Raw genomic sequence first — 16,097 nt, 5'->3', positions numbered from 1 at the left:
AATAGACCTAATTTAGCTTAGCAATACTATCCAATTTTATTTCCAACAACCAGGAGATATTCGAAGCATATCCATACTAAGTTGATCATTTTTAAATAAAAGTATTTGTAAAGCAGTTTTTCGTGTCAAGGACCCCCAAATTGATATGTATGTGGCCGCAAACCCCCAGCTGTAAATATGCTGTGCCAGGGACCCCCAGAAGCAAAGATTTGTGTTAAAAATGTAGCCTATAAAAAAAAAGATTTAAAGGTTTGCACACATTTTCAAGATTTTTCAAGATTTTTCAAAAATATAGCCAAAGCATAAAATATGCTTAAAAGGGTTTAAAATGATTGTGACGCTTTAGTCACTCATTTTTCTGGAGACCCCCTGGTATCCCCCCCAAGGACCCCTGGGGGTCCCCGGACCCCACTTTGAGAACCAATGCTGTAGAGAATGAGAGGCCTGATGACGTCACGTCAGAAGATTACTTGTTGACATCTGTTCCTCCTGACAAAAATACCCCCAAGGAGTGGGGATCGTATTACTATAATGTGATAAGGTGTATTATCACCTTGTGTAGAGTGTCTCCAGAAGCTCTTTGGTTGTAACCTGGTGGAGGAGGGCCGTTGGCAGCTCCCAGTCAGCCAGCAGGTTGTGATAGTCAGCCACAACGGCAGGGCTGCACTCCATCTCCTTACACCACTGCGCTGCATACAACAGCTCTGCAACTGGAACACAAATCACAAACATACACATTACATGGTGCAGAACCGCCACTAAGACCGCTATATTTGGGCATGCCTTATTAAAAAAATCCATATATGGGCATAAAAGGGGGACAAAAAGTATTCTGACGACGGATATGCATAAGTGGCTGGGGCATGCATTTCCAGCTTGCATCGTTCCTGACTTGCATCGTTCCCGAATAGGCCGGTGCCCCGATCTAGTTATTTAAATATCACATGTAGCTTTTAAACATGGCATAACTTAGTTTTACTGATCCCACCTCTAACAGTATAAAAGTTACATTGACCAGCTCACCAGTGTATTTGAGGTTTGGCAGGTGTGAGGAGGAGGAAAAGGCCGTTTCCTCCTGGTCACGTGGCACTGTCACAGCGGTATGGACCACTCTTCCTAACAGGGCACAGGCAGACAGGTGGGCTGGCAACCTCGAGGACACCTTGATCTTCCACGCGTCCATGCAGGGATAGTCGCAAACCACCCGCAGACGGCCATGCAGTAAGGGACTCTTCACCCACTGGAGGGTGGAGAACAAGAAGAGACAAGATACAAGAGGCATCAAGTTATAGTATATCAAGTTATAATCCTAAGAACCAAACATAACTACTTTGATGTGATTGCATAGCATTATATTCTTAAAACACCTGACTGAAAGGATAACTAGGATTATACATTTTCCCCGGTGTCTCATTATAGCTTTGTTTGTAAACAATATCAGGCTTCATTTTCCACTGGATCGCCCAAACTAGAAATGTATTCACTCCTGGAAAATGTATAGCGCACTCAGGTTCTAAAGACTTCTCAAACTTTTTTGTACCAAGGACCCCCAAATTGATATGTATATGGCCGCGGACCCCCACCTGAAAATATGTTGTGCCAGGGACCCCCAGAAGCAAAGATTTGTGTTAAAAATGTGGGCCTTAAAAAAAAAGATGTAAAGATTTGCACACATTTTCAATATTTGTCAAAAATAGCAGATATGCAAGAGCACGGCACCGAGTGCAGCGCTATGAGTTTGTATATCTGCTATTTTTGAATAGCCAAAGTATAAAATGGATAAAGGGGTTAAAATGATTGTGAAGCTTTATTAACTAATTTTGCTGGGGACCCCCTGGTATCACCCCAAGGACCCTTGGGGGTCCCCGGACCCCACTTTGAGAACCAATGGTGCAGAGGACAAACACAATACAGGCTTTATGTGTCTAACTCACCTGACTGGGTAGGGCTTGTCTGATTCTGGTCCATTCTAATTGATTGGGGGTCAGGAGGGAGAGGAAGTGGGTGAAGAGGGGAGAGTCCTGTTGACAGACCGAGTTGAGGGTCTCCACTAGATTCTGTACGGCCAGAACAAGAACCTGCAGACTGGGAGAGAATCACAGGGTCAGGTGGATGAGGTTGTTAAAAATGGAACAGCGCACAGGTAGCCGTGATCGTGTTATGTTATGGTATGGTTGACTAGCCTGGCATTGACAGATTGATCACGAATCCCACGTGATCAGTCTGGCAATGCTAGGCTAATGGTTACCCCCACGCTACCCGTTTTTAAAACAAGTCTTAAAACAAAATGTAACCTAGTTTGACAGTTGTACACATATATATTGCATTTGTATTGCTATTGTTGTATTTATTGGCTGTACAGAACTCAACTCTGTTCTTTTTAAATATGCTTTATAAATAAAGTTGGTTTGGATTGGACTGGAATAAGTCTCAAAGCCAGAGAAACAGATCTGAAATGCTGGAAATTCAAAAAATGTGAAAAAAGTACTTTTATTGTATTTATAATTTGGCATTAATCTGATGTAGAGGGGGGAAACACTTATTAGCTGGTTTAAAATAACAAAAGACAATCATTCATAATTTAGCCTAACATATACAGCGTGGGCACTCATCATTGTATTAAAGAGGAGGAAAATTGGTCATAAAGGAGCTCAGTATGCGTGGGAAATGTCAATGCTGAAATGAAGTATTCCACTACAGCTAGAAGAACAGACAGAGACACAGGTAGGTGTTAAGAAAAAGAAAAACTATTTTCACGCCTCTCTAAGTCAGGACTTTGCTTAAAAAAGGTCATTACAGCCTCCATTGCACTCCTCATATATAAGGCTTTGTGCTACATGCCATTGTGGAGGATGAGGCGAGAAATAAAATCTCTGCAGCTGGGGGTGCCAGTAATGTAGTCCATGACTGGTGAGGAAAATATCATTGTTTGGTTATTGTACAGTACAGTGCTTGCGGGGGTTTGCACTTACTTGCTTGTATGAAATGTTTGAGTTTTGATGCATATCTTCTTGCAAAATTACCTGCTAGTATCAACAAAATGATCATTACTCTGACTCAACTGCTGCACCACTTATATGCGGTATTTCTTAACAAATATTTGACTACCTCCTGTAATTTTTTTACCTACTGTATAGTATAGTAGAAAAGATCATCCCTATCCCAGTTTCAATCCTAATCCAGTAGGCATAAGTGTGTTTCAATAGGTGCCAGGCAGACACCCATGACCAACATCCAACAATCTGGACAAATATACAACCTAAAGGCCTACTGATATTTAATTGATGTTTAATTAAATAATTTAATTTTTTTTGGTAACTGGTATCTGGACAAAGTTTGCAAAGATGAAAAGTTCATTTGTAGGCTTGGAGCAGGCACGTTTACACATAGACATGAAAGGGGGCTTGTGCACCTGACCTTTTAGCCGTCGGTAAAAAAGTGCCCTCTCCAGACTAGGAAAATATATATATATATATATATATATATATATTTCCCCCCAAAAAAATGTAACTGCCCCTCGCAGCCTAACGGTAAGGCCGGTGGAAATGGCAGTGGATGTGTTGGATGCAGCTCAAAGTGAACTTTACCCAGGTATCTAGTTTGTCACCGTTCGAACTTCCTAGCCCGTGTTATTAAAGAAAAACGAGCGACAATGGCCAAAACTTAATCGAAAATTGGCGATCGCAAATGGGCAAAAGTGGCCGTTTTCATGACATTTGGCCATTATCTCTGGAACGGAAGGTCCAATCTGCTCAGTTCAAATCTTGTTGGATGCGTGACTTTGAGGACATTAAGTACGCAATGACACCTTTTCAGGGTGTTCGGGCCTAAAAGTATGGTAATCGGGTCGGACGGCAATACTGTAGGTGCCCTTTTGAAATTCCAGCCCCTGCCTCTCTAAATCCCTCTGCACGTCCCTGGCTTGGAGCAATATGTAACATTTTGACCTTGCCAATTTGATGGTTTTATACTGTACATTTCAGCTCGACACTATTCTGCCAAGCTATTTTAAGGCCCTTGAACACAGAGTCCAATTGTTTTGCACACACAATGAAAACAAAAATAAAACGTTTTATACTAGAAAAGTGAACTCCAGATCTCTACCAGGCCAGGTTGCCTACCCAGGCTGTGTTAGTCATGGGGTGCAGACATAGGCACCAGAAATGCACCAGAAATGTATTTATTTATGTATTTTACAGCTAATAAATATTGTTGTTGTGTTTTGAAATATCCTCGGGCGCTAGGACTCTGCGAGTCTGCAGCATTCCTTTTACAGCTGTACAGCTGTTGTAAAAGACAACTAAAATGAATGTTACACAGTATGACTTTAAGACAATGTTACACAGTATGACTACATGCACACCTACTCCAACAACTTCAATCTGACGAGTGGCTGCTACAGTGCATCATTTTTTCCAAACAAACCTAGTTCTATTCCTGTGGTTTTTCAAATGCACAATGAAAACAAAATGCATTGGACTAGGGCTGTATTTTCCTATTGCATAATAATTATGATTTTACACTGAAATATCACTGCTTTTTTACACTAGACTATATGGTTGGGTATAATATACTGAAATCATATTATGATTTCAGTAGCTTGCACGTGTGTGCTGGAAAGGCAAGCTCCGCCCCTGCCAGAGTAGAAAGGCTTACTCATATCTTTCACTTTGTAAGTCGCTCTGGATAAGAGCTTCAGCTAAAGGCCTATATTGTAACAAAAACGTGGTTCCAAAACAAGCTTTAACATCATGCGGTAACAGTCTTACTTCTTGATGTCCAGAGAGGCTGTGAGTAGCTGGTTCTTGGTCCAGAGCGCAGTGCTATACAGGAAGCCTCCTTCCCTGATCTTACTCCCAGAGTGATGGACCAATGACTGGACTCCAGTCACACACACTTTCCTCAGCTTTCCTAAAAGGGAGTCTGTCAAAACAAGGTCAAAACAATTAGATATCCAACCTTTACAACAATTTTTACCAAATGCAGGTAATGGTGGGATCATTGAACATTCTCAAATGTTGAATTTCTCAATTCAGACAGTACAAAATGAGGCATCACTTGCTGTGATTGATCAAATAATAACAGTGATGTATTCCCAAGAATTTAAGCACATCTGGTTGTGTTTATACCAGGCTTCATAGGTTTAGATGCAGGTAGCGACGGATTGCCTCACACAACCACTCCTCAAACAGATCATCGATGTTTCTGTTTGAGCGCATGTGCAGTCATCATACTTGTACACGTATGAAGTAAGCAAGGTCATAACATCTGAGGCATCCGGATGTCTGCGCGTACATGAGCTGGTGACAGAATTTGCATCATATGACGCTCAGTTTTTCCCTCAATGTGTGATTCAAATTTTAGGTAGACTGAATGCTGAGTTCATGATTTTTGTAAAACGGGCCCCTCTCGCAAACTTTGGAAAGGCAATGAAAAATCCAAATGATAAATTGTTCCAACACATGATTTGAGATACTCTGTAGGAGTATTAGCAAAAAGTGTGTTTTCATGAAAATTGAGGTGAATGATATATAGGCACTTGAACATTCTAAAGCTGCATTTCTCAATTTATTTTCATCATGGTGTGATTTTGACCCAAATCACACCATGATGTGCGTGCACCCACCAGACAGGTGTGTGTGCGTCTGATCCTGGGCTGTGAGTTGGAAAGTGGTGAATAGCAGCTCCTCAGCAGACGCCAGCAAGAGGCAGTGTCGTACGGATGAGAAGAAGGTGGAGGCCACGTCACAGATGAACGACACCAGAGGCTCTACGTTGCCGGCGTCGGACAGACTCTTGCTCTCCAAGAGCGTGGCGTGGAGCTTCTCCAGGATCTTCTGCATGTAGACTTCCCCGATCAGAGGCTCTGTCCATATATAAAGCCAGCCAACAGTTTTAGTGAACAGTTAAACAGCTGTGTGTGTGTGTGTGTCACAATTACAAATTTAAGTTGACGATTAATTGTCACTCAAATAATTGCGATTAACGATTTAATAGCCAAGTGTTTGGCATTGAACATTGGAACATATGAATACATGTTTTATTTCTGTTTGCCATTTAGGCTTCGTAATAAATAATTCCACAGCGTAGATATGACAAATAACTTAAATATACAAAGAAATTATTGACATATATAATAATTTTATACATGTAAAAAAAAAACAGAAATAGCTGATCTACAAGTTTATAAAGCGTCACAAAGATCTGCCATTTCTGCTTTTTTTATATTCGGAAATGTGTGAAAATTGTGTTGCGATTAGACGATTATGTAATAATTGTGACACGCCTGTGTGTGTGTGTGTGTGTGTGTGTGTGTGTGTGTGTGTGTGTGTGTGTGTGTGTGTGTGTGTGTGTGTGTGTGTGTGTGTGTGTGTGTGTGTGTGTGTGTGCGCGTAATGTACCATTGTTGTGATGCTGAGACAGCACTAGGCTGATAAGAGTCCAGCTGTGACTGCTGCTGCTGAAAGAGGCGTTGCTGGATTGGCTGCCTCCCACCTTGCACAACTCCTCCGCCAATCCGAGGAGCCGCTCGCCCAACACTGAACCCTTCAGCCAATCGTTGCAGCTCTCAAGAGTGTCCGTGTCTGCACACGCCTGATGGTGAGACAGACCGACTTTTTATTGTTTATCACTAGATATTTGACAACATCCACGTTTTGTGGTAGATACACACTTTAACAGTACATGATATACTGTATATTAACAAAATCAGAAAAGATGAAAAACAATAATTGACAAAACAACCTCCCCACCTACCCTTTGTATGATCTGCAAGATAATACCCCACTGTAGATCCATCTAGAAAGAGGAATGAGAAGTACTTACATTAGAGCCAATTCATTATACAGCACACTACAACACAACTGATACATAAACCTAGATAAATGAAACTACGAAATTATGTGGATCTCGGGATCCACGCAGAAACGTGGTTCCAATGTCGTCCATCTATGATAGTAATGACATAATGTCTCAAAATGTGGGCAAGGTTTCAGCATGACCACAGCTCATTGACTTCCATTACAAAATTAAAGTTAAATATTTCAAAGTATAAAACATGTGGTCTACTGACAGCAGCATACATACAAATGTTGGCGGTTTGCGATATAAGCTCCAGATAGACAGACAGACACACAACAGACCCTATCATAAACGGCTAGCCTCTCGCAGAGCCACGCCTAAAACAATTAACACGCTACACATTATTATAAGGACAATATCGACATCAATATATTCATGTATTCATAGCTTAGTCCATATACAGTACATGGATTAAAGCAAAATAAAATCACAACTGAACAAAAATGTATGGCCAAGTCCTATTATGCGATTCGTGAAACTGAAAGCAGCCTCCCCACACTATCGCAGTTTTCTAAACAATTGACACAATTTATAAAATGATGATGTTTTAGTAATATTGTTCCTACTGTTCTACATACTGTCAAGTGTCAAACAGGTGAAGAAATCACAGACTGAGGCTTTAACCTTTGCTTTTAGGAAAGATCTGAGACTATTAAGATTTTATGGAAGATGCTTCTAAACATATTGCTAGTTTGACCACTTCAAATGCTCTAATCTTTAAAGAAAAGAAACCAAAAATAGTCTATCTACAAGCTCTCAGACGCATTGAGAGCTTGTAGATAAGACTATTTTCCCTGTGTAACATGCTTCCAGAGAAGACCTGCCGGCTTCTATGGAATCCAAATGACCAGTCATGGCGACTGAGAACTTTAATCCATGTACAGTATGTACATAGACACAGAACACAAAATAAAACACAACATGAGACTTGAACAGTGTTGATTTCATCAACTAAAACTATGACAAAAAATGTTCTTCAACTGCCTTTTTTCACTGACGCAAACTAAATAAAAACTAAGCTATGATGACAAAACTATGACTAAATATATTGACAATTTTGTCAACAAATGAAAACTAGACTAAAATGTTAAGGAGGGACTGGTGGAGAAAAGATCCAGTAGAACTAAAAGACAAGTCGTTTTATTCTTGGTTGCACCCAGGTGTCACGTTCCAAAAAAAGCTGATCTACAAGCTTGCGACGCGTTGTATTTTCTGCACGCAGCTGAGTATGATCAAGCATTAAGAAGCTATCACGGCCTGCTAAGATACATTTTAGTCGACCAAATTTACTGTAGATTTAGTCAACTATAATCGTATGATATTTAGTCGACTAAAACTAGACTACCATTAAAACTTTTCAGATGACTAAAATGGGACTAAAATTAAATGTAATTTTATTTTATTCAAAAGACTATGACTAAAACTAAATCAAAATGTTCTGTCAAAATGAACACTGGACTTGAACATCCTTTACCGTGGTGATGTGGTTGAGGATGCGTGTGGTTTCTTGCCGGCTGCAGCAGTACAGCGAGCTGAACAACATCTCTACTATGTGACCGGTGTCACTTCGGCCCTCCTCGGCCAGCCACGCCACCACCCGCTCCAGCAGGAACTGCATGGCCGGGTTGGTCAGAGTCTCTGCCTCTCCCTGCTTCTGCTCAGCTTCAGGTGCGATCGTATCTTCCAATTTCACCAGCATCTGAAGAGTGGTAGAGAGTGATACTGTGAAGATCAGTGGTTCTCAAACTTTTTCATGCCAAGGACCCCCAAAATGATATGTATTTGGCCGTGGACCCCCATATCAAAATATTTTGTTCCAGGTACCCCCCAGAAGCAAAGATTTGAGTTTCAAATGTTCGCTTTAAAAATACGTATATTCAAAGTCAAAAATAGCAGATATACAAGCTCATAGCACGGCACCGAGTGCCGCGCTATGAGCTTGTATATCTGCTATTTTTGAATAGCCAAAGTATAAAAGGTTAAAGTGGTTAAAATTATTGTGATGCTATATTAACACATTTTGCTGGGACCCCCTGGAACCCCCCCTGGGGGTACCCGGACCCCACTTTGAGAACCAATGGTGTAGATGAATGTTACCTATGGATATTAAGGGTTAAGTTTATGTAAACACTTATGGTATTTTTATGTTAAAATCCTTTCAGTTGTTGAAGTAGAGGAAAAAAGAAGATATCCTGTGAAATTATGCACTCATTGGAATGTTTCAATTACATATGATGTATAATAATGTCGATTAGATAGACTATTTACACAAAATCCAAAGAATTTCATTTTATCAGAGACGCCCCAACCAAAGCTATAGCACAACTTTATCTTTAACATTAAGCTTGGCTTACGGTGAAGACTCTTGGAGTGTGGAAAGACCGCAGGAGTTGGGAGAGGAAGACCAGGTGCCTCTCAGAATTGTTCTCGGTAACGTATACCAGGCAGACCTGCGCCTGCTGGCACACCACCTCCTCCAGATGCCTGGTCTTCACAGGAACCACTATCCTCTGGGGCTCCAGGAGATCAGACGACGGCTGGATAGGTTTCTCGATGCTGGCGTCCTCAGCTACGGGCCTCTCCGTGTCCTCCGGCTCAGCGAAACAGATCTTGACAGATTTCCTCTTGTGGGGCTGCTTTTTCCTGATTGCTCTCTCAGGATAACGCATTACCTGGAGGAATCAGAAACCTTGTTCAGTTTGCTGGTTCACTGCTCGGCACTCTAGTGCTGACTAGTTAATTTTTCTGGGACATACAGTACAAATACAAAGAGTTGTAAAAATGCCATGGCAGAGAAACTGAGGAAAAAATACTTGTGTGTCTTCTATTCCACAAAAAGCATTATTCCTAAGGAGGTGTACAGCATATTTCAAACAATATATTTTTTGTTGTAAAACTAAACCCTACCTGTGACCATGGAACATTTAAACATTAAAAAATATAATTACAACTTTTTACGTCATCACACGCTGTCCACACAAGGATATTGTTTTAAAATTGTAATTCAACATTCCCAGCACGATGGCTCACCTGCAACAAGGTGGCCACCCCTTCTAGAGCCTTGGGCTCCGCTTCTACGTTGTCAACGTAACGGACAAAGAGAAAGCTAAGTTCCTCCCAGAAGTCTGCCAGAAGTCTGAGGAAGACTTCCTCATTTGATGTGTCGCCATCGTGTAAGCCTGCCCTCTTTTCCCAGGAGACGAGCATTTCCGTGACCAATAGAAAGAGAGGACCATTCTGTAGGGAGGTGCTTCCAAGAGCGCTGTCCAATAGTGGGAGGAGCTACAGGGAGAGACGAGTCAAATCAATATTTTTTAAGGGTTTGAGCTGCTTTTCAAAGCACATTTCAAGCACCTTCACGAGAACATACCCAGTAGAGTTTTTCTCTGAAAATTCCAGTAAAAAACAACTCTTTATTTTGGTATTAATAGTTTGAATTAACATCCCAAGTAGAATCAATAACAGATACCGTTTAAGAACCTTCTTTTTTTCCCATTCAAGCATATACCTCAGCTTAAAAATGCCACATTCAAAGATATGAGCATTCATTTAAAGATATGAGCACATACAGTACAGTACGTATTTGGTCTCACCTGCTTTGAAATGAGCATGGTCCGTATTTTTTCCTGCTCCTCCTCCTTGTCTGTGTTGTGTAGCACACAGTACCTCAGACACTCTATGGCCGCACTCACTATTGCTGCACTTTCTGATGGACTGGCCACTGCACGCTCACTAGATAGACTGACATAAACACACACAGTTATGCAATGGATGGCATTCCAGCCGTGCTCAAATCATGATACAGCATACCTCAGCTGAGCTCAAATGAAATATGCCTCATCACTGTAAATATCACGCCACTATTGCTGTGCAATAAACCGTTGCTGATCAGTAAATACACATTTCTTGCACAACCATAAGTGGTTACTTTATGTCAACCATCAGCAACATAATCCATCTACTTGCATTTAGGTTCTTTTACTCTTTCACACAAAACATGGCCCTATGTGCACACACATGCAAAGCACAAACAGCGAAACAAATTTACCCTTCTATGAGTGAGGTGAAGAAGGTGGTATAGAAGTCTATAGCTGGGTCAGTGACTTCTTGGGGAAGTTTGCTGATGAGGGGCATCAGGTTGGGGTGGAGAGCTGTAGCCATGCCCTTGCCACCCTCCTTCAGAAGAGCCCAGAGTTTGGGTAAAAACCCCTTCTTGGCATTAACATGTGTCCAGCACACCTAGAACAGAAAAAGTACACACACACACACACACACACACACACACACACACCATAAAAAAGGTGCATCATCAACAACAATAAATTAGAACACCAACGCGTTCAAACTACTTTCCAAGACAACACAAACAAAGTACTCGGAGAGTGCTTACTGGGACAGTAGAGACAATGTGAAGCACTGCCTCCCAGATCGGAGGCAATGCTATGGGGTCTGTGTCGTCAATACTGAGGAGGACAGCGGGACAGGCTCGTGCTGCTTCAGCCTGGACCAACCCTGGCGCATATTGGCACAGAGCTGACACCACCTCGAAAAACGCCCCGCGCACCTGCCAAAGCACAAATTGTTTGGTTTTTTTGTGTTTTTTTACAAAGAGGGTAAAAACAAATGGAAGACAAGTGTAAGGAAGGAAAAAATACAAATGTCCTCTGGCAGGAGTCAAACTCAGGCAAGAGGGGTATGTGTTAGAGCCAAGTGTATTAACAACTGTCACATCAACTGCTGAGATTTTAGCTCATTTGCATCAAAGGCAAGCTGCTCAACACCCATATGGTTTACCTGAGGCGTCTTGTGTTTGCCATACTTCCAGAACTTCCCTTGGCTGATCAAGTGTGCCAGTCTCTCTTCCAAGGCCTGTCTGTCTGTCTGGGACAGCAAGGACAACAGCCTCTTCACTCCCAGCAAAGCACTGGTCAGCATGCGGAGATACTTAGCCTCTCTCTCCTCCTCTGGCACACCCCTGGAGAATAGAGGAAACAAAACGCAGAGATAGTCTAGCTTAGGGAGGCAAAGGGCACAACAGCCAATGAAACAAACCAACATGACAGTGCAAACCGTGCCAGCACACTTCATGGCAGCCTCCTGGTCATTCTCACCAAGTTTCATGAAAATCTGCACGGTGTTATTAAGTTATTTTGTTCACAGAGAGACAGATACACAGATAGAAGTGATTACAATACCCTGCCATAGGTAACAATGACCCAAAGTGGCCAAAAACAAAATATACAGTAGAGGAATTATGTGCATTATCTCACATAGGCTATTTGTATGCTAATTTTGGTTTGAGAATTTTGATTGTGGTACAGTCAGACATATAGGGTGCGTTGGGAAATACAGCACTGAGCACACTGGCCAATACAAACTAATAGGCGAGTGCGCTCCGGTGTGCAATTTCCGAACGCATCCTATGGCTAAAAGGCTAACACAAAAAAGTCCTGGGGACTTGTTTCCATTGTGGTCCTACAGTATTACTCAATTCATCAACATATAGCATAAACAATTAACACATTAATACATGTCATCAACAAATACAAAACACTGTACAAGGGAGAAAAAGGAAAACCGGCGGGCCAATTTTGAAAGAAACCAAACCAATTAATGGGTTTGAATTTGCACAGTGAACAGGTCTGTGGGCCACTTCTGAAAGACTGAAACCAAAGAACGGTACTGGAGTTCAAGGTGCAATTGACTGGCTCTGAGTCCTAGTCTGTGAGTGGCTGAAGTGCAAGATCTTCTCAAGTTTTGATCTCAGTGACTGTCATCAGGCAACCCGTTTTCACCCCAAGGCATCATATTTGCACCTTGATCAAGTGCATTTTGGTGAGCGATGCCGAGAGCGTCCTCTCACAGATCATATTGACACTGATGGATTGAACATAACTGATTCTCTGCCTATTGGTATGCAACTCAAATGGCACCGGGTCAGCAGAAACGGGACGCCCCAGATGGGTAGGCCAATCGCTTGGCTGGTGCCTTGCTCGGGTGTGTCTCTCGGGGCTCGAACCCACTTCTGGCGGCGCACCTGCCTTGTGCCTGAGGCATCTATTTCAGACAATGTGGGACGTTCTATAGAAGTGTACTGACCTCCTCTAGCACCTAAACATGACGCTAGAGGGTATTGAGGGCATCAGACAGGCCTGCCTGGGGCACTTTATTAGTATATGATGCTTTGGGTTGGATAATGTAAAAATCTGTAAAAATGTAGCATGACATGAAAGCCTTACAGAGGCTGAGAAAGGGTTAAGCCAAGTTCAAATGCATCATGGGCAAACAAGTAAAAAAAAATACTTACTGAGGATCACTCAGAGAGTCTGCAGTCTCCTTTAACAAAGTGTCTTGAAGTACCTGAAATAACAAGAAGAAAGAACATAGAGATGTTATACTGGGTATTTACCAATGGATTCAATTCACATCGTGGAATATTAAAGGAGCACTTCACCCATTTTCATCAGCTACCAGCGTGCCCCAGCGCATTCGATTTTAAGTACTGTATACTCAAGCAACCCTGAGGTTCATTCAAGGGTTCCAGCACCTGAATAAATCCTGTCTTAATCACTGACTGTACTCATGATGAGGACCACGCTTAGCATCACCGCCACCATTCACTTACATTGAGGATCTCGTCCCGGCAGAAGCTGAAGGCCTCGCTCTGTTTGCTCAGCGGGAATGCAGCCTGGAAGACCTGGCAGGCAGCGGAGGCTGCTGGGCCGTAGGTGTCGCACTGGGCCAGCACCCAATGGCCCATAATGCCCTTGAGGAAGGGCGCCAAGCTGCGGCGAACTTTCAGCACCAACTGCTCAAATGCCTGGTGGCTCGCCTCCCTTACACGGCGATCATGGTCCTGATGGGAACACATAAGACTGTTAAACGCAATGTTAGCAAACTCACCACAAAACGATTGTAGCAAGGTTAGTTTAGTGTGCTTTTTTCACTGTATAGGGGCTGTATAGATCGTTAGATCTTTTCTTGCTTGCTTTTACTCTTTAACCCATATCACATATATAACATAGGGTATTTCATCAAATTATTTAATTGCTATCGACGACCATCTTACCACTGATATTTTGCAGTATATCCTCGGCCAGTACGGGAGGACACCTTTGACGACCTCTGCATCTCTTTCCTGACACATGGTACCAAACTCCTGAACAGCCTACATAAACAAGATATAATTAAGTTAATATCTTATTTATCTATTTATTAAGTTATTAAAGCAACGCTAGGTGGAGTAGATTTATCAGTATTTGTAATCGGAGTGTACAACTTTTACCAAATGGACAATACAAGATTACTGTGCATCCAAGGTTGCCCAATATGTTTATTATTCCTGTGTGTGTTTGAAGTGAGCATAGTGTACATTGTTGTATTGTTTGCATTGTTTTGTGGGTGTGTGAGTGTGCTTTGCAAGCATAAGTAAATGCATGTGTGTGCATTGTATGGTCTAGGACTGTATCTACTGTGCACTTTCTACTTTTTAACCAATTGCTATTCTGCTGTGCCTGTGACACCCTGAATTTGCCCCTTATTATCAATCAATGTGTGATGAGTTCAGGTGGTAACAGGATAGTTAGTAGATGGGCATTGGGCACCAAAACATTTTGGGCACCTGGAAGAGTGGGCACTTAGGGGTGGAGAAGAGTGGGCACTACGGAAATCTGGGCACCAGGAAGAGTGGGCACCTAGAAAACTGGGCACTAGGAAGAGCGGGCACTAAGGACATGTGGGAATGTTATGAAACGGCCACCGTTTCATAACATTTTGTGATCATGACATGTGAAGTGGTTGAGTTCAGCTTGCCTTCAGTCTGGTGACGGCGTCCCTCTTGGTGAGCTTCCTGAGGACCAGGCGGAACTCGGCGTCCACCAGGTTGTCTATCTCCTCCGCGCCGTGGACCGCAGGCACGTAGCCCGGCTCTGTGGTGACCGAGGAGCCGAAGCCCACGAACCCCGGCACCACGCCGCTCTCCCGGGCCAGCAGCTCGGCCGCCCGGCCACTACTAGACGGCTGGAAGGAACAGAGACATAATGTTGTTGTTGTTGGGTAAAAACACTTGAATACACTCACCCCACATGTAACTGTCAAAAGTTATAATAAGCTACAGTTAGCTTGAATGGCTACTTTACTGTTTACTTTTCTAACGTGGCACTGCCACTTACCCGGACATTTCCCTTCGTTCGCTGTTTATTCTTGCCCCCCATGTAATGAGTTTAATTCATCCGTTAGTTGGATATGTAAAAAGGAATAAGTATCAAAGCTAACAGTATTATTATGGTTCCTACAACCATAAACACATTTACTGTAAAGCTGCATGTGATTAGTTACATTAACTTCCGGTTTACATTCTCCAAAACAAAAGTCGCGAAGAGCTATATTATGTACCAGATATATTATAACTGGTATGCAGAGGTGGAAAAAGTACTCAAATGTTTTACTAAGTAAAAGTATCAATATTGCAATATAGAAATACTCAAAGTCTGCATTTAAAAAATGTACTTGACTAAAAGTACAAAAGTAGAAAGTACTCATTATGCAGAATGTCCCATTTCACAAGTTTTCAAATATATAAAAAATCTTTTGAAAATAGCAGATCTATAAGTGAGCTTGTTGATCGGCTATTTTCAAATGGCCAAAATGTATAGGGTTGAAGTGGTTAAAGTATTTTTTATTATAATAATCAAAATCTAGTAGTTTCTAATCAAAATCTAGTAATCTTGTAGTGGAGTAAAAAGTACAATATTTGCCTCTGAGATGTAGTGGAGTAGAAGTAAAAGTACTGAAAACTGGGAACACTCCAGTAAAGTAAAACATCCTCAAAAGTGTACTGAAGTACAGTACTTACTGTACTTATAGTACTCAGTAAATATACTTAGTTACTTTACACCACTGATTGTACCAATGAATTGTACACGTCGATTATGCTTTAATTTTGACATGTGCATGAATCCAGCTTCATAGGTCACTTCCGGTTGTGATTTCTTCTTCGTGGTGACTTTCACAGAAGAACAGAGCGTTGCTGTCCTCTATCTACAACATAAATATTGCAGTTCACATTGTAATAATACATTAGGAACATATAGGTGCTGAAAAATCATCCCAATATGTTCTGTAGGTATTTAAAAAGAAAAAAGTGGGTGAAATTATTTTTCGTACTAACAAGGTCACATATGTAGTTTCAAGAAATGAAAGATCATAGAGATAGAAATAAAGAACATGGAAAACAG

General features: G+C 41.8%; 1 protein-coding gene across 1 annotated transcript in view; it reads right to left on the bottom strand.

The window, feature by feature from the left end:
• The window catches only part of ltn1 (listerin E3 ubiquitin protein ligase 1), a 29,116-nt gene extending 13,958 nt beyond the window's left edge, over positions 1-15,158 (bottom strand). Inside the window, exons 1-19 of the mRNA XM_084074503.1 lie at positions 15,033-15,158; positions 14,674-14,880; positions 13,931-14,029; positions 13,487-13,717; positions 13,169-13,221; positions 11,656-11,836; positions 11,252-11,425; positions 10,910-11,100; positions 10,455-10,602; positions 9,892-10,143; positions 9,216-9,533; positions 8,336-8,560; positions 6,757-6,798; positions 6,402-6,594; positions 5,627-5,866; positions 4,770-4,923; positions 1,935-2,085; positions 1,024-1,240; positions 554-710 (exon numbers count right to left, since the gene is read on the bottom strand). Coding sequence (XP_083930629.1) covers positions 554-710; positions 1,024-1,240; positions 1,935-2,085; positions 4,770-4,923; positions 5,627-5,866; positions 6,402-6,594; positions 6,757-6,798; positions 8,336-8,560; positions 9,216-9,533; positions 9,892-10,143; positions 10,455-10,602; positions 10,910-11,100; positions 11,252-11,425; positions 11,656-11,836; positions 13,169-13,221; positions 13,487-13,717; positions 13,931-14,029; positions 14,674-14,880; positions 15,033-15,074 — 3,275 coding nt within the window. The 5' untranslated portion in view covers positions 15,075-15,158. The remainder of the gene's footprint in view (positions 1-553; positions 711-1,023; positions 1,241-1,934; positions 2,086-4,769; positions 4,924-5,626; positions 5,867-6,401; positions 6,595-6,756; positions 6,799-8,335; positions 8,561-9,215; positions 9,534-9,891; positions 10,144-10,454; positions 10,603-10,909; positions 11,101-11,251; positions 11,426-11,655; positions 11,837-13,168; positions 13,222-13,486; positions 13,718-13,930; positions 14,030-14,673; positions 14,881-15,032) is intronic.
• Positions 15,159-16,097: the final 939 nt, after the last annotated feature.

The sequence above is a fragment of the Gymnoscopelus microlampas genome, assembly GCF_963454915.1.
Source record: "Gymnoscopelus microlampas genome assembly, chromosome: 12".
In the NCBI taxonomy this organism is placed as follows: Eukaryota; Metazoa; Chordata; class Actinopteri; order Myctophiformes; family Myctophidae; genus Gymnoscopelus; species Gymnoscopelus microlampas.
The sequence above is the reverse complement of the archived record's forward strand: the minus strand, read 5'-3'. Positions and strand labels throughout refer to the sequence as shown.